We start from the raw sequence: 22,814 nt of genomic DNA, 5'->3' as shown, positions 1-22,814 counted from the left end.
GAGAGTGCACTAAAAAAAACGTGGAAGAATGAGGGATCATCAACATTTGGACCGTATATACTTACAATACATAGCTTTTTGTTCAGTATTGATAATTTAATAATTAGGAATCTACCCTCTGGATCTATAACTGTATCGAGTACTGTAAAATTAACATTTTTATGTATTAAAATTGCTACTCCCCTTTGTCTAGAATTATAACAGGCTGCAAACACAGTAGGAAACTCAGGTGTTTTAAGTTCATTTAAACCTGTGACAGGTCTGTGAGTTTCTTGTAATAAAACAACATCTGCCTGTAGTTTTTTAAGCTGGTTAAATATCTTTAACCTCTTTCCTCTGGTGCCAGCTCCATTTACATTCCATGTGACAAACCTCAGCGTGCCCATAATTGTGTGTGTATGTCTAATGATGTGCGCTGGGTGTTTCCTTTAGTCGGGTGAAGAGAATGTGGAAACATCACTTGTTTGTAAATAGAAAGAGAAAAAAAGTGTGGTGAGAGGCTCCATAAGTCTGACTATGTGTGTGAATATTCACTAATATGAACAGGCGTGGCTTGTTTATGTGTCCTGTAAGTCTGTGCGCGCTGTGAGGCTGTTGTAAATGTGCTGCCGTTGAGCGCATGTGTTTGCGTGATCGTGGTGTGTGAATATGCAGAAATAGAGGGTGTTGTTTGTAGGTGAGTGGGGAAGTAGGTGATCACAGCAGTGAAAGAAAAGAGAAAGAAAGAAACCACGTGAACTGTGAGCGACAACAAAAAAAAGAAAAGAAACGGAAACATTCCAATTAAAGCAATGACGGAGGGTGACGGTGTTATATCTGCTATGACATCATACTGATATTACTAGGTTAAACACATGTTAAAGGAGAGCGTGTGAGTGGATAAGAAAAGAGTGTAGCGGGTTCTTATCTGGGGTGCAGTCAATATAACCACGGAGTGGTGCCGGGGTCGCGGTAGAGCTGTCCGTCCACGTAGAGCCGGTCCACGGAGATGACAGCACGGGAGCCTCTCTGGATGAAGTTACGTCGAACTGGAAACAGGACCTTGCGTCGTTCCAGGATCTCTTTGGGGAACTGGTCGTTCACGCTGAAGTCCGTTCCTTTCAGCTCCCTGCCGCGACTCTTCACCTGCTCCTTCTGTTTGAATTGGCCGAATTTGGCCACAATAGGACGTGGTCTCCCGGCCGGCGACCTCACGCCCCCCAAGCGATGCACTCTATCGAAGGCGATGTTCTTTACGGTGTCCTCCGGCAGCTTCAGGTGGATTTTAATGAAGCTTTTCACCGTTGCCTCCGCGTCCTCTCCGGGAGATTCTGGAATACCAGAAAACACAAGATTATCTCTCATGCTACGGGCTTGTAGATCAATAACGGACTCTTTTATTTTTTTATTTTCTATGTTTAGCTGGGTCACGTTATCGGTGAGAGATTTGACCGACTCCCGTAGCGTGGCATTTTCAGCGGCAAGCGTTTCCACCTGCTGCTGACTGAATTCCAGGGATTCTCTCAGAGATTTAAATTCCCGGTGTAAAATCTCCACCAGAGACAGCCTCGCATCGAAACTGGACAATCGCCTGTCGATTGACTCCAGAATGTCTGCAATGTCTTTGCCGGCAGGCGATGTTGTTCCGGGGGAGTCTGCCGGGCGACATCTCTTCGATGACGGCGTCTCAATTTTGGCCGGGGAAGATGCACTCTGGGCCTTCTTCATTACTATATCTTGGAAACAGCGGTCGATGTAATCTTGGAGAGCGTCTAAACTCTCCCCGTTGTCCTCCAGGGTGTTAGAGGTGATATGACAGATGTAGTTAGTTATATGACAATTTGATTAGTATATTTGGTAATAGTGAAGATAAAGAAACTTTGTTAAATTCTACGCTACCATTCGCTTTTTTTCCGCCAAATCTCCGGCGTCTGACGTCACCTACAACATGGGTCGCTTACCTTACCCGTCCCTACAACATGGGTCGCTTACCTTCTACAACATGGGTCGCTTACCTTCGAATCATAATAATGATTCTAATAACAGGCCCCTCGCTTAGAATGTGTAAGGCCTTGGAGGCTATATGTGAGAAGGATAGGATAGGAAGTCAGTGAGACACTGAGGAGCCACTAATCTAAAAAAAAACAATTAATCTTATATGCTGTGATAGATAAACACAGAGTTATGGAGAAAAATTGAGAAAAAGTATTCCTATGTGATTAAGTTGATGAAAATCATGTTGATGACCCAGCTGACCCAGCCTGCAATGGACTTTGTTTTGCCGCAGCCCGAGAGGCATCCTGAGCTGGCTGGGTACACTGTGCATCTCCTGCCACCGTCCTCCGCGTGGCCATCCTCCAGACCTGCTTTCCTACACAGCTGGACCCCTGAACTGTGTCTGCGCTGCCTCTTCTCACATGAGACATTTTTGGTTTTGTGTTATTGTTCAAGTCAAAAAGCAAATCTTTAAAAAAAGGAACAAGATAAATGTGATTTTAAATAATTTTGTGTGAAATCCACCTTGTTTTTAAAAAGAATAAAAAACAAACAAACATACACACCGCTCACTGTGTGGATGTAATATGTAATAATGCGACTATAACTTTTCGTCAGTAAATAACACATTTATTGTGTGTGCTTTTCCCTGTCACCCTTGAAAGATTTGCAAGAACTGAGGAAAATGCTCAAGAAAAAATTTATTTAAGTTGTTGCAATAACTCCAAACATATTTTCTTCAGAGCGATATGAAGGAAACTTGTAGTGTTGGTACAACTAATGAATAACAGCTTGAATAAGGACCTTTAAATTTACAGACATTTGTAACTCAGAATCTTAATGAATACTGAAAAAAGTTACAGCCGAACATAATTTTTCTCAAAAGGAAAAAGAACACCAACAATGACCATTTAACTTCAGAAAATTAATCTTTCGGCTGTGTTGCTGATTTTTAAAAAACAGATTACAGTATGACAGAGCCAAGCAAACACAAAGACACACTAAGGGGAGACCTTAGCATTCCCTGTCACAACTGTGAGTTTCAATTGACAACATAGATTATAAACAAGGATGGGTCTGATGGTCTGGTCTCTGAGACCATAAATAAGTGCACTCAGACATCTGGGGAGAATGATAAGAAACACATAAAAAACATTTTGCACAACCACCAGCACCCTTCTTGAAACAGTTTTTGAGATAACTAAAAGTAATGCATTGTTCACAGTTGAAGAGAGGCTGAAGCCGAGCTGCACCAGATGTAGCAGCAGGGTGTTACGAGCCTTCCGGGCTGAAGCTTTGTCTGTGGAGGCCAATCTGGCTGCCAACATAACACCTATATAGGAGCAAGTGACTCCAACAAAAGCCGACACAAACAGAAAGCAAGTGTAAGCTTTGTCATACTCATGAGATACAGGTGTGAGAAACATGAAAAAAGTACTACAGAAGTCTTTCATCTGCAGACTCTGCAGCTCTTCAAATGGAAATTCTAACAGCAGCAGAACTCGAATGAGAATATTCAGTGAACAAAAGATCCAAATCATAATAATGGCCACCTCTGTGTTTCTGATGGTGATGATAGTAGCGTGTCTCAGTGGGTAACACACAGCTACATATCGCTCCAGAGACATCAGCACCAGAGTGAGAGGAGAGATTTCATTGGTGAGATTAGCAAACATGACAAGAATACCACAGACAGGATACGGTAACGTTATTCTACAAATAGACATCATGTATAGTATCTGGCTCACTGCCATCTGTAGAGTGTCTGCAAGAATGAGGTTATACAGGAGAATGTAACGGCAGGTTTCACGAAACACTGATTTACTCCTCAAGGTGAATAACATGATCACATTAATGCAGAAGAAAACACAGCATGGTAATGTAGTCAGGGAGGAGAGCAAACCTCTTTCTAGGTCATGCAGTCCAACAGAGATGTTGGTCTGAGATTGAGATATATCAGACATATCAAAAGAAACATAGAAAAAATTAGATATTAACCCATTGATATCATTAGACAAGAAGAATGTAATAAGTTTCTATTATTCCTAATTATGGTTTAAATCTCCAGTTGTTTACCTGTGCAGGTAATTATCAGGCTTTAGTCTGTGCTTGGTCCTATGGAGGGCTGGTCTGCCAGGTTTGCCTGCATTTGAATGTCATATATCATTTCCTTTACAACACAGAGCTCATGTGACACAGTTATTTGTCAGCATGGTTAGCAGGCCAGTAACAGATGATGTAATCTAATTTCAAACATTTATCACACTGACTGATTGGTTCACACAGTCTCTCCACATGTGAACAGGGCCCCTCAGTGCCACACAGTGGCAGCTTGCTGCTCCTAATACTTAGGATGGGTAGAATGTAGAGAATGCACTTCTCTAAGAAGCTCAGTGTTGCTTTCAAAATGTTGTCAAAGGAGTTTGCAAAGAAAAGCGTCTGGACTTCTTTAAGTTGCTTGAAGACATTTCACCTCTCATCCGAGAAGCTTCTTCAGTTCTAAGGTCAAATGGTGGGGAGTCCCAGATTTAAACCCAGTGGGAGTATCCCCCCAAAGAGGGACAAAAGGACCCCCTGATGATCCTCTAATCACCTGAGCCAAGGTGTGAAAGCGGGTGTGGGACCTAATCAGCCAGGGTTTCGGGTGAGCTTATTGTGAAACCTGGCCCCACCTTGTCATGTGAATTCCTGAGGTCAGATGGCCCAGGATGTGAGTGGGCGTTAAGGCGTCTGGGGAGGGAACTCAAAACTGGATTATAGATGGCAGACAGTTGGTGTCGTAAACCACCGCCTCTGTTCAAAGATGGTCGCTCACAGTGGACATAGCCCAGATAGCAAGACGACATTGAATCTATGTTGATTTTTCATCCGAACCGTCGTATATGGTCGGGGTTGAAATGCCAATGTTGTAACAACATTGAAATACTGTGGTAAACCGACGGTCTTACTATAGAGACGTTGTAACGATGTTGATTCACCGTTGTTTTTTTGTCATTGATATTTGATCTATTTATAGTCGACCAGGTGACAACAACAATGTCGAGAAAACGTCTATTTATAGTTGACGATCATTCGGCTCCGGTCACCATCAAAAACCATCGATTTGTAGTTGAGCATTAAATTGCATTGCAACTGATCGGGTATAAAGTACCAGAGAAAGTAGATTTATTGTTCATTTGTTATCAATGACTTGGTCTAGTTCACCAGCTTTAAAAAATCGTGTCTACGTGCAATTTATGTATAGTTGACCGGGAAATTAAAGCAGCGATCACTTGGACTATTCCGCAGCACCCCTCTCACATTGGTACATCCCCCCAGGTATTCATTGTCTTCTACAGTAGAGCGGGACATTTGATTTACTCTCAGCGGAATTGACCGTAGAAGGCATCAGTTCATGCACTGCACTGGCCTGCACCACGATTAGTATAAGGTAAGAATGAATGATTTTTTTTTCCTACTCGTTATTTCCATGTTTGCATTTGAATAACAGTAAAAAACTCGTTAATGTTGTACATTAACGAGTTTTTTACAGTTATTTAAGTTGCTCCCACAAAATGTGGGAGCCCGAAATTGTGTCTATACTTCTTACAATCCGGCAACAAATAAATTGCACTGCGAACAAAGTATATCAACAAAGAAAACATTTTTGTTTCATAATTTCTTCGTTATATTCCCTTACAAAGCTAGCTTTAACGCTTCGAGGTTTCCTTTGTTCTTGCCGTCGCCTCGGCGCTTGACCCAGACTTTCGCTCTGTAGTTGCTTAGTACTACAAAAAATTCTAAATCTGTGATATATGATTGATAAACGTAAAGTTAACTGTATAAACGTGTTCAATGACTTTGTTACTTTTGATGATTGGAGAGCACTCGCTTCAATTCGCACACGAAAACTTTAGACTCAGTTTGAAAGCTCACGCAGCATGCCCACGTGACTGTACGTTGCACGCTCACCTAACTTTAAGTTGCACGCGTACATGACTTTCCGTTTGTGCCTTGAATAATGAATAAGGCTACGTCCACACGTACCAGCGTATTTTTGAAACCGCTGATTTTTCTATGCGTTTGCACCTTTTGTCCACACGTAATGTATGTCTGGCTGTACATTGTGTTTGTATTTCCAGGCACATTTCACGAAGCAGAACGCAGTCTTCAGAGATATCCACGTGAACGCTGTGATACGTCTGACCTTCAGTCCGAAGAAGAAACCCAGACCAGTCTTAAAAGAAAGCACAAGTAAAACCTTTATATTCACAAACATATCTTTGATTGTTAAGAATTTATGATCTTGTCTTTTATACATATCTGTGGTGCTTGCATACTGCAATATCGCCACATAATATAGTCCAAAAAGTGGAAGTTTGTAAACTTTTTAAAAATGCAAAGCCGTGTACACTTGTGCACTTCAAAAATTCATTGTATACTGTACCTTCTTGCACGTCTCTGTTTCCTGTGTGTGTTGTTAGAAATCAAACTAACTTTAGGAAACAATATGCCAAAAGCATATTTACAATTACTTAAGACCGTTTTTAATTTCTTTTCTTTAGACCAAATCCCCTGTACACATATACGGACTCAGAGGATGAGCAGCCTAAAAAAAAAATGGTTTCCTCAGGCCCCTCGAGTGAAAATACCAGGTAATAAAATACTGTCTAGTGTCTGTGTACATATCTGTGTCTGACACAAGGAAACTTTTTTGACAAGTTGTCTGTATTCTTAAATACTTAAAAAATTATCTTTTTCTAAACAGCCCTCATCACTCCGCAGTCTGCCCCCCAGCCCACTGATAGCAACCATCATAATGCCCCACCCAGCTTCCGGCACCTTTCGCCACTCCGGCACAAACCGACACAGCTTTGCGATCTCGCCAGCATGCAGAGTCTGATGTCTTCCCTATAGATGGTATGCTTTTAAAAAAAGCTTTAAAGCTGCATCACAATGTCATTGTACTCTTATCTTCAAAACACCAGTTTATACTCCTGAATGTCATCTTGTTGTGATTTTTTTTTCTGTAGATTCCAGAGACTCTGTGAGGCCACTATTACAAGGCAAGTTTGAAAATCTTGGAATTTCACAGTTTACATGGTATAACAAATATATGTGACAGGCAAAAACTAGTAAACACTTTTAGCAGTTACAAGAACTAACAAATGAATATCCAACAAAAGGGAATAGAAATACATTGCACTGCCAATACTTTGGTTTATTCTTTGTATGACTTGAAAATCAGGCTTTAGGGAAAACCAAATGACATGTTTCTATCATCAATTACATGAAGTAAACACACAAGCACTTGCATACACATTTAAGACATGAGACACGCTAATTCCATCTCTTAAAATGTGTCTATAGGTGAGACGCTTTGCGTTGATTGGTGCTGCTGGACCACACTGGAGGTGCGAGTCCGCCGTGTAATGGTTTATGCCATTACAAAGGAGCTGGCCTCTGTACTCAACTGGGCAGGGAAAAAATACCAAGGACCAGGCAAAGCAAAAAAGGGCATTTAAAGAGACAGCGCTGTGCAGATGCATATTTGGTAAGTTTTAACATTTATTGTAGTTTTATGAGCCTAAAGTGAACAATAAAGGGATCAATTGATGTGCTGGGTGCGTTTCACATTTCCTATGTCTGTTTTTTGCTATATTACTTTGTCTTTCTTAATAACAAGACTTTCATGTCCGGTTAATCTGGAGATGGAGTCTTTGGTCTTCGGCTTGTTTTGTCCTCGGGTTGTACACTTTGTACAGCCCGAGGACCCCATGTTTTCTTTTTTTTTTTTAAAGGATACACGGCACACCATGCTAAGACATATCACATTTTCAGCTTATAGCTCTTTGGGAATCAAATGTGGCAGTTTGCTGATTTCCGCCTGGTGACTTTCATGTTTATCAGCCTAGGAGTTTACATACTTTCTCCCTGCTGAAGACAATTAACAAGAGCTTATTCATGTGCTCTAATTCCCTTTTTTTGTCTTTGTTTTTTTGTGTGTGTGTCTATTTTTGTCCTAGATGGCCTGGCGCAGCAGGTAGGGGCGAACTCTATGTCTGAGTTGGTCTTTGCTCAAGCAGTCCAGAAATGGCTCAGATATGCTCCAGATCGTACGGGTGGCACGCAGGACGCCCATCATCCATCCCCATCCCGGAGTAAATAATAAAAGGTGACGTGAAACATAGAAATGTAAATAGGAAACTTTGTCTTTTAATAAAGTATTTTGCAAATGATACATGTCTATTGACCTTTTTTGTTTTTTTGTTTTTTTTCAATAAAAAGCAACTGTGCGAAAGAGGTGGAAAATCAACACCATAGCTCAACAGTGTTTCAATATCAGAATCTGACATTGTTTCAATGTCAACAGTGTTAGAAAATATAACATCGAATCAATGTCAGGTTTCAACATTGATTCAACATCAAAACCTGACGTTGTTTCAACATTAAAAATGGGTGCAAGAGTGACGTTGGGTCAACGTCAGATCTCAACGTTGGTTCAATGACATCGCCTGATATTGACTCAACATTGTTTCAATGTTTCCTTGCTATCTGGGAGATGGCCTCTTTCACTCCTCTTTCAAACCATCTGTCCTCTCTGTTCCGTTGAAACCAAGCACACCATTGTTTTTCTTGTGACATTACCAATAAGTTTGATGTGTCACATGGCCCTCTTCCTATTGAAAAAACAAAAGTTGTATCCAAGATGGCCGACTTCTAAATGGCCACCATGGTCACCACCCATCTTGAGGAGTTTGCCCCCTCACATATACTAATGTGCCACAAACAGGACTTTAATATCACCAACCATTCCCATGTTATTACGGTGTATCCATATAAATGGCCCACCCTGTATATATGAGTGGTTGTGTATAAATACACAAACAATACACATATGCTTTCAATTGTGTAATTTCAGTGATCTAGGCAGCTCTGTTTTGGAAGTTCAGTTAACGCTAGAAATGTGTTTTGGAGTTTGTACGTGCTTTGTCTCTATGGGCCAACGTATATATTTATATATAAACATATATAAATAAAACCACTTTTTTAACATTAGTAATTCCTTTTGTGCATAATTTTATATTGTTGTTAATAATAAATTAATTAAAGCAACAAAACAACCTGAAGAGCCGGTTCGGAGCCGAAAGAGCCGGCTCTTTTTAGTGAGCCGAGCCGAAAGAGCCGGTTCTCTAAAAAGAGCCGGAAATCCCATCACTATACACTACACACTAACTACACAAGATTTGCGCTAAACGTCACAAACCTCCCACATCTCAAAACACTGCCGTCAGTCCTAAAACTTCCCCCTTCCTAAACAACTAAATGCCATGTTTTTTGATTGGTCGACATGGTACATTTTTTGACCAATAGGAAAGGGTGGGGTTTTTTGGTTTTTGTTTCTCCCACAAAACGCTACGTCCAGATGAACAGAATCAACTTTTGGAGGTTTTGTGGTTTTGTTTTTGCTCACAGGTGGAGAGTGCTTTCAAGCGTTTTCCTTATAAAACGCAGTTTTTACCGTTTCTTCAATACTGAATCGGTGTGTAACTTTGCCAAAACAATGTCAGACTCTGTAGTTTTCTCTGGTCCCCTCCCCAATCAGACCAGGAGTGACATGTTTAGCCGCATGTTCTCCTTAAATTGCTGGCTGTCTGAGTGGTGTCCCAGAAACGATGTGGGCTTCATAGATAATTGGCAAACCTTCTGGAGGAAACCTGGTCTTGTTAGGAGAGACGGCATCCATCCCACTTTGGATGGAGCAGCTCTCATTTCTAGAAATATGGACAAATTTATTAAACCCCCCAAAATATGACTATCCAGAGTTGGGACCAGGAAGCAGAGTTGCAGTCTTACACACCTCTCTGCAGCTTCTCTCCTCCTGCTACCCCCCCAAAAACCCATCTCCATAGAGACCGTGTCAGCTCCCAAACAGACAAAAAACAAACTAAAAACCAGCAACAAACAACTTAAACATAAAAAATCACAAAGAAAGAACAATACAGTATCCACATCTGAACCAAAGAGTAAAACAGTGAAATGTGGATTATGAAATATTAGGTCTCTCTCCTCCAAGTCTCTGTTAGTACATGACTTAATAATTGATCAACAAATTGATTTACTCTGCCTTACAGAAACCTGGTTGCAGCAGGATGATTATGTTAGTTTAAATGAATCAACACCCCCGAGTCATTCTAACTACCAGAAACCTCGAAGCACAGGACGAGGGGGCGGTGTGGCAGCAATTTTTCACACCAGCCTATTAATTAACGAAAGACCAAGACAGACTTTTAATTCATTTGAAAGCCTGATGCTTAGCCTTGTCCAACCCAGCTGTAAAACTCAGAAACCAGTCTTACTTGTTATCATCTATCGTCCACCTGGGCCTTACACAGAGTTTCTCTCTGATTTCTCAGACTTTTTATCTGATTTAGTGCTCAGCTCAGATAAAATAATTATTGTGGGTGATTTTAACATCCATGTAGATGCTAAAAATGACAGCCTCAATATCGCATTTAATCTGTTATTAGACTCAATTGGCTTCTCTCAAAATGTAAAAGAACCCACCCACCACTTTAATCACACTCTAGATCTTGTTTTAACATATGGCATAGAAACTGAACATTTAACAGTGTTTCCTGAAAACCCTCTGCTGTCTGATCATTTCCTGATAACATTTACATTTACAATGATTGATTACACAGCAGTGGAGAGTAGACTTTATCACAGTAGATGTCTTTCTGAAAGCGCTGTAACTAAGTTTAAGAATATAATCCACCCACTGTTATCATCTTCAATGCCCTGTACCAACATAGAGCAGGGCAGCTATCTGAACGCTACTCCAACAGAGGTCGATCATCTTGTTAATAATTTTACCTCCTCACTACGTACGACTCTGGATACTGTAGCTCCGGTGAAAACTAAGGTCTCAAATCAGAAGTACCTGACTCCGTGGTATAATTCTCAAACACGTAGCCTAAAGCAGATAACTCGTAAGCTGGAGAGGAAATGGCGTGTCACAAATTTAGAGGATCATCATTTAGCCTGGAGAAATAGTTTGTTGCTTTATAAGAAAGCCCTCCGCAAAGCCAGAACATCTTACTATTCATCACTGATTGAAGAAAATAAGAACAACCCCAGGTTTCTCTTCAGCACTGTAGCCAGGCTGACAAAAAGTCAGAGCTCTACTGAGCCAACAATCCCTTTAACGTTAACTAGTAATGACTTCATGAACTTCTTCACAAATAAAATTTTAATCATTAGAGAAAAAATTACTAATAATCATCCCACAGATGTAATATTATCTACAGCTACTTTTAGTACCACTGATGTTAAGTTAGACTCTTTTTCTCCAATTGATCTTTCTGAGTTAACTTCAATAATTACTTCCTCCAAACCATCAACGTGTCTTTTAGACCCCATTCCTACAAAACTGCTCAAAGAAGTCCTGCCATTAATTAATGCTTCAATCTTAAATATGATCAACCTATCTCTAATAATCAGCTATGTACCACAGGCCTTCAAGGTGGCTGTAGTTAAACCCTTACTTAAAAAGCATCTCTAGACCCAGCTGTCTTAGCTAATTATAGGCCAATCTCCAACCTTCCTTTCATATCAAACATCCTTGAAAGAGTAGTTGTCAAACAGCTAACAGATCATCTGCAGAGGAATGGCTTATTTGAAGAGTTTCAGTCAGGTTTCAGAGCTCATCACAGCACAGAAACAGCTTTAGTGAAGGTTACAAATGATCTTCTTATGGCCTCTGACAGTGGACTCATCTCTGTGCTTGTCCTGCTAGACCTCAGTGCAGCGTTCCATACTGTTGATCATAATATCCTATTAGAGCGATTAGAGCACGCTGTAGGTATTACAGGTACTGCACTGCAGTGGTTTGTATCATATCTATCTAATAGACTCCAGTTTGTGCATGTAAATGGAGAGTCCTCTTCACACACTGAGGTTAATTATGGCGTTCCACAGGGTTCAGTGCTAGGACCAATTCTGTTTACATTATACATGCTTCCCTTATTCAGCATCATTAGAAGACATAGCATACATTTTCACTGCTATGCAGATGACACGCAGCTCTATCTATCCATGAAGCCAGGTAACACACACCAATTAGTTAAACTGCAGGAATGTCTTAAAGACATAAAGACCTGGATGGCCGCTAACTTTCTGCTTCTTAATTCAGATCAAACTGAGGTTATTGTACTCGGCCCTGATAATCTTAGAAATATGGTATCTAACCAGATTCTTACTCTGGATGGCATTACCTTGGCCTCCAGTAACACTGTGAGGAACCTTGGAGTCATTTTTGACCAGGACATGTCCTTCAATGCACATATTAAACAAATATGTAAGACTGCTTTCTTCCATTTGTGCAACATCTCTAAAGTTAGAAATATCCTGTCTCAGAGTGACGCTGAAAAACTAGTTCATGCATTTATTACTTCCAGGCTGGACGACTGTAATTCATTATTATCAGGAAGTCTTAAAAACTCCCTGAAAAGCCTTCAGTTAATCCAAAATGCTGCAGCAAGAGTCCTGACAGGGACTAGAAAGAGAGAGCAGATTTCTCCTGTATTGGCTTCCCTTCATTGGCTTCCTGTTAAATCCAGAATTCAAAATCCTGCTCCTCACATACAAGGTCTTAAATAATCAGGCCCCATCTTATCTTAATGACCTTGTAGTACCATATCACCCTATTAGAGCACTTCGCTCTCACACTGCAGGCCTACTTGTTGTTCCTAGAGTATTTAAAAGTAGAATGGGAGGCAGAGCCTTCAGTTTTCAGGCCCCTCTTCTGTGGAACCAGCTTCCAGTTTGGATTCAGGAGACAGACACTATCTCTACTTTTAAGATTAGGCTTCAAACTTTCCTTTTTGCTAAAGAATATAGTTAGGGCTGGACCAGGTGACCCTGAATCCTCCCTTAGTTATGCTGCAATAGACGTAGGCTGCCGGGGATTCCCATGATGCATTGAGTTTTTCCTTTCCAGTCACCTTTCTCACTCACTATGTGTTAATAGACCTCTCTGCACTGAATCATATCTGTTATTAATCTCTGTCTCTCTTCCACAGCATGTCTTTATCCTGTCTTCTTTCTCTCACCCCAACCAATCACAGCAGATGGCCCCGCCCCTCCCTGAGCCTGGTTCTGCTGGAGGTTTCTTCCTGTTAAAAGGGAGTTTTTCCTTCCCACTGTCACCAAAGTGCTTGCTGATAGGGGGTCATACGATTGTTGGGTTTTTCTCTGTATTTATTATTGTAGGATCTACTGTACAATATAAAGCGCCTTGAGGTGTCTGCTGTTGTGATTTGGCGCTATATAAATAAAAATGAATTGAAATTGAATTAACACTGCAAAACAGAATTGTTAAAGTATTAATTTTAATTGCAATTCAGGTTAGATTCTTTTTTGTGCGCAACGCAGATTTTGTGTACGCAGAGACCGTGCCAGCAGTGTGCAATTGCTTAGAGGGAACATTGGTCATCATAGATGTGAAGGCCATATCAGACTTTCAGTTATTTATTGGAGCTATTCTCTTTCTGAGGCAGAATTTTTTTTAATAAAAAAGTAGGATAATTAGGAATTATTATCATTAGAAAAGATTGGACAACTCGAATATAGGACAAAGCTCTGGGAATCAAGTTAACAGTTTATTACATATAAAAATGATGAGTCCAAATAGACATGGAGAGTAACTGGAGAGGAATCAGTGAGCAATACCTGAATTGAGGAATTGGGTTTAAGCTGGGAAATGTAGAACATGTAAGTCTTCATGGACCTTGGTAACCTCAAATAAATACTAGAAGGCTTAACTTGTCAACCTCAACCTGAGATTCAGTGGAAGACAGCAGGTCTTCCACTGAATCTCAGGTTGCCATGAGTAGTCAGGCCAATAGCATTTGAACCTGCTCAAAAAGAGAACCTCACTGAAACCTCACTGAAATCGAACTGTTCAGCTTACTGGGTTTAAGATGGCTGGTCCAACCCTTCCACCCAAAACCCTATTGTCATTCGTAACTTGTCATTCTTCATGCTTGCACTCTGATGGATTTAAGCTGAGTCCACATTGTCAGCGATGTGCTGACAGCAGAACATAAAAGGTCAGTGACCTTTGGCAACCTCAAGCAACTATCCGCAACAAACTGCTGGCAATGCAAAGCAGGCGGGTCTCAAGATAAACTGTTATCAACTTTCAGGTGATTGATTGAAGTGAATACTGCTGAGAGCACAGCATACACGTAATGAACATATGACCTGGCAGTAAAAACTTCAGAGATGAGCATGGCAAGCAGGTTGACTGGAAGGTAACGTAGCACGATCATATGGACAGTAAGGGGGAAGTAACCAGAGAAACTGCTTTAATCACAATAAGGTGCTCCAACCGACAGACAAGGATACAACAATCCACAGTACCAAAGGCAGCACTGAGCTCTAAAAGTAGTAAAATGCCAGAATTCCTTTCAGATCCCACAGCCAGTTAATTGTTAAATGCAAGCTGATTGTCAGACACTGAATGAGAGCAAAGTTGTGTTATTAGTTAGAGATCTGGTAACTACAATGATGTGGTGTCTCATGTGAACACAGTGCTCATATATCACATGTGAGACCAAGCAAACCCCGCAGACGAGCTCTGCCCACATGAAGACAAGCACCAAATCTAACCTGACACTGTCTCTACAGATCGTGTACTCAGTATGATTCAGATATTTTCCTCTCGGCACAGAATATTTCATTATATATATTATATTGCTATATTACTGACTGTATTCACGGTGTGTTTGTCAGAAGTGAAATTTCAAATTTAAACTGATCCTGTACTATCATCTTTTTTCCTCAATGTTGACTGTATCTCGATCTAACATCACTGCTGTATTCCAGTATCCGGACTTCCTGAGGATAATGATTATTTCCACATTAACTACATTTCCATCCTGTGTTTTTCTCTTCATTAATGGGACCATGTTGTTCACATTGAGGAGTAAGCCGGTGTTTCATGAGACCCCACGTTATATTCTTCTTTATAACCTTCTTTTTGCTGAAACTGTGCAGCTGGCACAGAGTCAGCTTCTTTTTCTGCTCTCTGTTAGTCAAGTAAAATTGTTTTATCCTGTTTGTGGAGTTCTCCTTTTTTTCACAAGTCTCACAACTGTGATCTCCCCTCTCACGCTGGTGGTGATGCCTCTGGAGAGATATGTAGCTGTGTGCTACCCACTGAGGCATGCGACCATCATCACCATTAGAAACACAGTGGTGGGCGTCATTGTGACTTGGGCTGTCAGCTCAGTAAACATCCTCATTCGAGGCCTTTTGGTGGTGAAAGTTTTACTAAAGTTGGAAAATGTAAATGTGAAAGACCATTGTAATAACATTGATATACTGCTCGGCTTAAACACTGATCATTATGACAAAGCCTTCACTTGTGTTATTTTTGTATCAGCTGCTGTGGCAATCATTTTCTCTTATATTGGGGTTGTAGCAGCAGCCAGGTCAGCCTCTGCAGACAAGGGTCTAGCTCGTAAAGCCCGTACCACACTGCTGCTGAACCTGGTGCAGCTGTGCCTCAGTCTCTGCTCAACCATTTATCGCCCATTGCTCACAGCACTTTCGAGAACTGTAACAATGACAGCATTCTCATGGATCCAGAATGTTTTTTATGTGTGTTTGGTTGTATTACCCAGATTTCTGACTTCTCTCATTTATGGGCTAAGAGATCAGACCATCAGACCTGTCCTCATGTATCATCTATGCTGTCGTTGTTTGAAGTAGACTTTTTGGCTGCTGGCTTGTCCTTCTTATGATAGCATTTGTAAAATCATGTTAAAGCAACTGATATTAGTACTGGTTGAAATTCACAAAGAATCCTGTTATATCCTCTCCTTTGAAATTCAAGACATGAAACACCAGATGTTTTGATGTCAGTTTGTTTACAGTTAATTGTCCTAAAATGTTATTAACATCATTGTGTTTTCTGACATGAATGATTAATGACAAAAATCTTGGACGGTCAGGGCACAAAGGGAACAATTACAGGAACTGAACAGGCAACAAAGTGAACCTGTACAGATGTAATGCCCTACCCTCCCTATAGACTATATATATCTCAGCCTCTTTGTGTCTCTTCAATTCATTTGTTTGTAACTGACTTTGACGTTTTCCAGTAAAAAACCATGTTGAAGACACAGAAGTATTTTCTAAATATCACTTGTTGATCAGTTTTGTTCAAAAATAGTTGAAACTATTAACAAAAATTAAAAAAATAAAAGTACTGAGCCAGATATTGTTCACTTCTGCATCAACTTCATCCCACTGTGCAAAAATGAAGTTTAAATATATTGTAATGATCATATAATTCTTCAGAATGGGCATTTTCAGAAGTTACAAATGAGTTAAAGAAATGTTAACATTTATAATTGCCTTTACAGCCACTGATCACATGTTTAATGGGCTATACTTCTCACACAGTGAGAGATGTGCTCAGCCTTGTTCCCCTGTGTTCTGTCCTTGGGCCTGTCTCTCCTGGCGTGACTTCTGTTAGACATTTAAAAATATTCTACCTGTCTCATCTCCTGATGATGCTAATTTACCATCCTAACACAGTGATTTCAGAACATTATTAAAATGTGAAACTGAGGGATTGTATGTTATCTTATTTGGAAACGGCCTTGGTTGAACTAACATGATGACAGTACTCAAAAATGCAACTTCATGATGAGCAACAAAAAAATGAAGAAATGAAAATCTCACATTATTTTGAGTTGGAACAAAAAAAAAAAAAGAAGATATCATCATTAGTTTTCAGGATTAGTTAAAATACATTCAGTTCAGCTCATCTTAACAGGATGTTTCATTATCTATAGATAATATCTGTTTTGTATTTTCAGGTGTTTGATGAAATTTTTTTATTTAACTTCTTTTTTCTCTTATAAATTTTGAATTGTTAAAAAAAAGATTAAATGAAGAAAATTGGCTGAGTTTTTAATATTGACACGTGACATAAATAGAACGAGCATCTCTTACCACCAGACCATCCAGTTTTAATGATTACATGATTTGTATTCTCATTTTTTTCCTCAGACATGGTGTCATTAATAATATTCAATATTCATATACATGTAAATGTCATTTTAAAATTTTATAAAGATGACTATAATGTTTGTTCATATGTTTTTTCCACAGTTATGTCTGTGTTTTACAGTTTCTCGTGGACAGTTTGTTGCTGTTCACCTGTGTCCATTTACCTATAGAGGTTTTTCATCATGTGATTCTTTTTGTAGGTTTATAATGGCAGATTATTGTTCGTTTGATTGCCCTGGTGACACCTGACAGCTGGAGTACATTTGGTTTTCCCAATAATAAATATGAAGAGAAATACTTTTCAACTTTCTATTTGTTTTTATTTGGAAAATAATTTCAGCTGTCCTTCCTGCCATGCACTGCAGTAGTTCTACTTTTGATGACATGCCCAATCATATGATTCATTATGAAAGTTCCTTTCCTTCCATTTATCTTGGAATTATTTTGCTGGGGTTTTTTGTTGCTGTTATTGTTTTTTGTTTGTTTGTTTGTTTTTTTGTTTAGTTTTGTTTTTTTACTTCATGGGCTGTTCCACAGTATCAGTAGATTTAATCACTTTTTCTATATATATTTTTCTGAATCTTTTTCTTAAAAACTATTACCTGCTGAATGTGTTTATTAACGCCTTACTTTGATCAACATATCAGTTTACACAATTTTGCTTTACTAATGATATTTAAAACCTGCCTCGCCAAACTTTCTAGGCTTTTGTCCCAGACCTTATCATCCATCATTTTTATGGCTCTTTTTGACAAGTAAGGGGCTGAGGTCGGTTCATAAGGTGAAAAATAACATTACATTACATTACTTACATTAAAAACAATTAATCCTGCTTGACATTTTATGACTTTAACAGCAGTTTTGCTGTCAAAAGTAAGCTATAAATTTGATTAATTAGGAGTTTCTACAACTCCGGAGAGTTCGAACTGTCAAAGTGACTCATACATAAAAATAATTACCAGGTGCATCTTCAGATCGGCCAATCTCTACCAACCATATGTCACAACCTGTCAAAATAGGGCACAAACCCATCAAAGTTACACATTAGTCCCAATTATTAGATCTTAACAGGTGTTCTTACAAATGTAAATAATACTTGACCTAAATATATGGGTCACAAACAATTTGAGCATAGGGTCTAATGCTTAACATTGTAGTTCCAACATATAAACATGACAGTATAGGTATATAGTGTATTCTATATATGTCATTAAAATAATCCCATTCAACTCTTTTCTGTTGCATTATATGAGCAACACTCGGTCACACTAGGAAGGAAGAGCTCCATTTTAACAGCCATCCATCCAAAAAAGGAGGGGAGGGGCAGTCATGTGACTGGCTGGAGAGTGAGGGTAATGAGAACATGAAAGGAAAGGAAGAGCAGGACATGTCATGTAAATGCCTGATGATATACAGTATCAGTAGCCTGCTCGCCAATGTTTTTCACGTCTTGGGCGTCGTGGAATAAACTTTGTGAATTTGCGGTCATTAACTTGGGCTTCACAGACAACTTCTGCCCAGACTCCAGTTCCAACGAGGATGGCTTTAATAAATGCCCGGTCCATAGCAAGTAAAACGTTTGTCATAAACGATTTCTTTTCTTCAAATGGTTTGGATCTCCTTTTTGTGACTGAGACATGGATGAAAATTGGTGAGTCTAGCTTCATTTCTGAACTATTGCCCTCCGACTGCTCATTTTTAAATGCTCCAAGGATATCGGGTAGAGGAGGAGGAATATTGACAGTTTTTAAAAATAACTTTAATTGCAAGCAACTCCATGTACCGGTTCCCCCCTCCAGTTTTGAACTGTTGATGTTTGAACTGGGACGTCTTCAACCAGTTGTGTGTGCGGTAATCTACCGACCACCGAAGTTTAACAAAGACTTTTTAAATGACTTTTCATGTTTCTTGGCTGACATTGTGCCTAAATATGATCGGATTTTAATAGTTGGTGATTTTAATATTCATGTCTGTTGCTCTGATGGACTGCTTGCTCAGGAGTTTTTAAATCTTATTCAGTCTTTTAACTTTGTACAGTCTGTACAAGGCCCTACACACCAGCAGGGGCACACTCTTGACTTGGTGTTATCGTGTGGTTTATCTGTTTTTAATTTGGAAATTGGGGACTCCGTGTTTTCTGATCACAAACCTGTTTTATTTGACATTTCTCTTGTGCATGAGTTTAAAGCTCGCGCTCCACCCAGGCGCTGCCGAATCTTTAATTCTTCCACTGCTGCGCTCTTCTCCTCAACTTTTATAGAAAAAAATGCTTTTATTGACCCTGAAATTAGTTTAGGACTTAGTCTGGATGAGCTGCTTTTGCAGTTCCAAGAAACCTGTACTGAGACCCTAAACATTATGGCCCCATTAAAAACCAGGCGCCCTAAACGTATTCCCCAGCCCTGGGTTAATGAAGCCACCCGAGCGGTCAGACGTCAATGCAGGAGAGCAGAGCGAAAGTGAAAGAAGGACAAATTGCAGGTTTCTTTTGAAATGTTAAAGGACTGTTGGAAATGCTATCAAAATACAGTGAAAAATGAGAAAAATAGCCATTTTTTGATTGCATTAAATTGTCGTAATCCCCGCGCACTTTATAAGACCATCAGTTCTATTTTAAATGTGCCCCAGTCTGCCACCCTGGAAGGCTCTGCTAACAGATGTAATCAGTTTCTTTCCTTTTTTGTAAACAAGGTTGAGTCCATCAGGTCAGAAATAGTACCTCCTACATATGACCCATCCACGTTTAGTCCCTGTTCAGCTGCCTTATACCAGTTTGAACCCATCTCAATTACACTTCTTAACGAGATGGTTAGACAAATTAAACCCTCTGGTTCTCCCGTGGATGTGATCCCTGCATGGCTCTTTAAAGACGTTTTCCCTTCAGTTGGAACCTCAGTCCTTGCTATTATAAATAGCAGTATTACTTCCAGTGTGGTTCCTGATGGTTTTAAACATGCAATTGTTAGCCCTTTATTAAAAAAACCTGGCCTTGACCCTTTAGTTTGCTCAAATTTTAGACCTATTTCAAGGCTTCCATTCCTTTCAAAGTTATTGGAAAAAATTGTTTTTACCCAATTGAATGCGTTTTTAGATGCTAATAGCATCATGGAACTTTTTCAGTCTGGTTTTAAACATCTACACTCAACTGAAACGGCACTTTTACGTGTTTTTAACGATATCTTTTTAGCTACTGATTGTGGAAGTTCCGTGATCCTTGTGCTTTTAGATCTTACTGCAGCTTTTGATACTGTTGACCACAATATTCTTATCTCTCGTTTGGAACACCTGGTTGGCATCAAAGGTGCAGCACTGGATTGGCTTCGCTCATATTTGAGTTGCAGAACGTTTAGTGTAAAAGTTGAAAATTTTGAGTCCAATTCAGCCCCCCTTTCTTGTGGGGTGCCCCAGGGCTCAATCCTTGGCCCTCTTCTTTTTTCATTATACCTGCTCCCTTTGGGGTCTATTTATAGAAAACATGAAATATCCTGTCACTGTTACGCAGACGACTGCCAAATTTATTTGCCTTTAGCACCAAATGGCCCAGGCTCCATCCAAATCCTTTTAAACTGCCTTGAAGATGTCAAAGCTTGGATGGCTCTGAACTTTTTGAGTTTCAATGAGAGTAAAACGGAGGTGATTGTATTTAGACCTAATAATATTTCATGCAACCCGCTCATAAATTGTGGTTGGCTAGGGTCTTATATCAAGCAGCATGTGACAAACTTGGGAGTCATTATGGACTCAGATTTTAAATTGAACAAACATATTAATTCGGTGTTGCAAAAAAGCTTTTTCCAGCTGAGGCAAATAGCAAAGCTGAAGCCAGTTTTGTCAAGACGTGACATGGAGAAGGTAATACATGCCTTTATTTCAACACGGCTTGACTATTGCAATGCACTTTATGTTGGAGTCAGCCAAGGGTCTCTTGCTCGTCTTCAGCTTGTTCAAAATGCTGCTGCCCGCCTCTTAACTGGAACCCACAGGCATGATCATGTAACACCTATCCTGTCCTCTCTTCACTGGCTTCCTGTTCATCACAGAATTAATTTCAAAGTCCTAACACTGGTTTATAAATGCCTTAATGGTCTTGCTCCCCCATACCTTTCCGAGTTACTTCAGCCTTATATTCCTTCACGGACCCTCAGATCAGCTGACCAGCTGCTGTTGGTTGTCCCAAAATCAAATGCAGAGGAGAGCGAGCCTTTTCAGTTATGGCCCCAAAACTTTGGAATACGCTGCCTTTAAATATTAGACAGCCATCTTCGTTTCCTGTTTTTAAAACGCTTTTGAAAACACACCTTTTTTGATAGCGTTCAGACTGGCGTGAGTTGATATTTGTATATGTTGTGTTGACATTGATAGTTTATGTGTTTTATTATGTTTTATGTAAGTGTCAGTGGTTTTATCTTGTGTTTTACACTGTGTTTTTGTACAGCACTTTGGGCAAACCTTTTGTTTTTAAATGTGCTATATAAATAAATTGGATTTGGATTTGGATTTATCTAAAAGACAAAGCCACTTTGTCTAAGTTACAATAATTTTCTTATTCAGTATGAGAGAAGTTACTAGGAAGCTGTTCAAAGCCTATCGACTCACAGCTACTTCAGGAACTGAATGTGAAATTACTGCATTTTGTTTAAACGTGCATTTTACCTTTTTGGAATTGGGGTTGTACCTCTGATCTGCATTCTTCACAGTAACGCCTCATCAGAGAGAACACTTCTCAAAACCAACTTTGTTCTATATTGTTCACCAGGATACCTCACAGCAGGACCGTTCACAGCTCAGTTATTTATGCATTCTATGATATTTTCGCATTTTTCATACTGTATGACAGTTTGGACTCAAGCAGCACCATCTACAATTCAGCCTGTGGTATCTTTATATAATCAAACCTTAAAAATAATGGATAAAAAATCGGTTTGGTGGTAGAGTATCACTTCCTGTTCCTGCTCAAACACAATGGTGTTTCTGAGTAGCTTTTCTGCTTAGCAATTTAATTTAAATCTTTTGATACATCCCTTTTTCATAGTATAATCTTAACGTGCTTCATCTGAATCACCCTTTCTGTGTGCTCACTACCTAATTTATAGCCAAAGTATTCACTCGCTGTCTCTTTACTGTTTCGCTAGCTTAGCTCGTAGCCGACTCGTAAGCACCATGGCTACTTCACCTGTCCCTCCTGCACTTTCCCCAAGCAGCTGGGGAAAGAGGGCAGCTGGGTGACGGTGAGGAGGAAGCATAGTCTTAAACAGGAGCCCCAGGTACACCACCAACCTGTTCATGTGTCTAACCGTTTTTCCCCACTCGGCGACACACCCGCCGGGGGTCAAACTCTGGTAATTGGTGATTCTGTTCTCAGACACGTGAAGCTAGAGACACCGGCAACCATAGTCAATTGTCTTCCAGGGGCCAGAGCAGGCGACATTGAAGGAAATGTAAAACTGCTGGCTAAGGGTAAACGTAAATACAGTAAGATCATAATTCACGTCGGCAGTAATGACACCCGGTTACGCCAATCGGAGGTCACTAAAATCAATATTGACTCGGTGTGTAACTTTGCCAAAACAATGTCGGACTCTGTAGTTTTCTCTGGTCCCCTCCCCAATCAGACCAGGAGTGACATGTTTAGCCGCATGTTCTCCTTAAATTGCTGGCTGTCTGAGTGGTGTCCCAGAAACGATGTGGGCTTCATAGATAATTGGCAAACCTTCTGGAGGAAACCTGGTCTTGTTAGGAGAGACGGCATCCATCCCACTTTGGATGGAGCAGCT

At 40.0% G+C, this 22,814-nt stretch overlaps 2 protein-coding genes and 2 long non-coding RNA genes across 4 annotated transcripts in view; 2 read left to right on the top strand and 2 right to left on the bottom strand.

The window, feature by feature from the left end:
• The window catches only part of LOC134637831 (uncharacterized), a 253,854-nt gene that overhangs the window by 86,987 nt on the left and 144,053 nt on the right, over nucleotides 1–22,814 (bottom strand). The gene's annotated exons all lie outside the window — the stretch shown is intronic.
• Nucleotides 919–3,938, bottom strand: LOC134637128 (odorant receptor 131-2-like). Its single transcript, XM_063487477.2, has 2 exons — nucleotides 2,988–3,938; nucleotides 919–1,296 (listed from the first exon to the last, which is right to left on the bottom strand). Exons 1-2 carry the CDS (start codon nucleotides 3,936–3,938, stop codon nucleotides 919–921), a joined length of 1,329 nt encoding a protein of 442 aa, XP_063343547.2.
• LOC134637464 (uncharacterized) lies at nucleotides 5,806–8,108 on the top strand. Its single transcript, XR_010095122.2, has 6 exons — nucleotides 5,806–6,207; nucleotides 6,519–6,608; nucleotides 6,722–6,873; nucleotides 6,987–7,019; nucleotides 7,324–7,507; nucleotides 7,980–8,108. It is a non-coding gene; the product is annotated as an uncharacterized LOC134637464 (long non-coding RNA).
• Nucleotides 14,803–15,732, top strand: LOC134637120 (odorant receptor 131-2-like). Its single transcript, XM_063487469.1, has one exon. The coding sequence runs from the start codon at nucleotides 14,803–14,805 to the stop codon at nucleotides 15,730–15,732; it is 930 nt and encodes a 309-aa protein (XP_063343539.1).

This window comes from Pelmatolapia mariae, linkage group LG10_11, assembly GCF_036321145.2.
Source record: "Pelmatolapia mariae isolate MD_Pm_ZW linkage group LG10_11, Pm_UMD_F_2, whole genome shotgun sequence".
NCBI lineage: Eukaryota > Metazoa > Chordata > Actinopteri > Cichliformes > Cichlidae > Pelmatolapia > Pelmatolapia mariae.
This window is presented reverse-complemented; position numbering and strand designations above follow the sequence as displayed.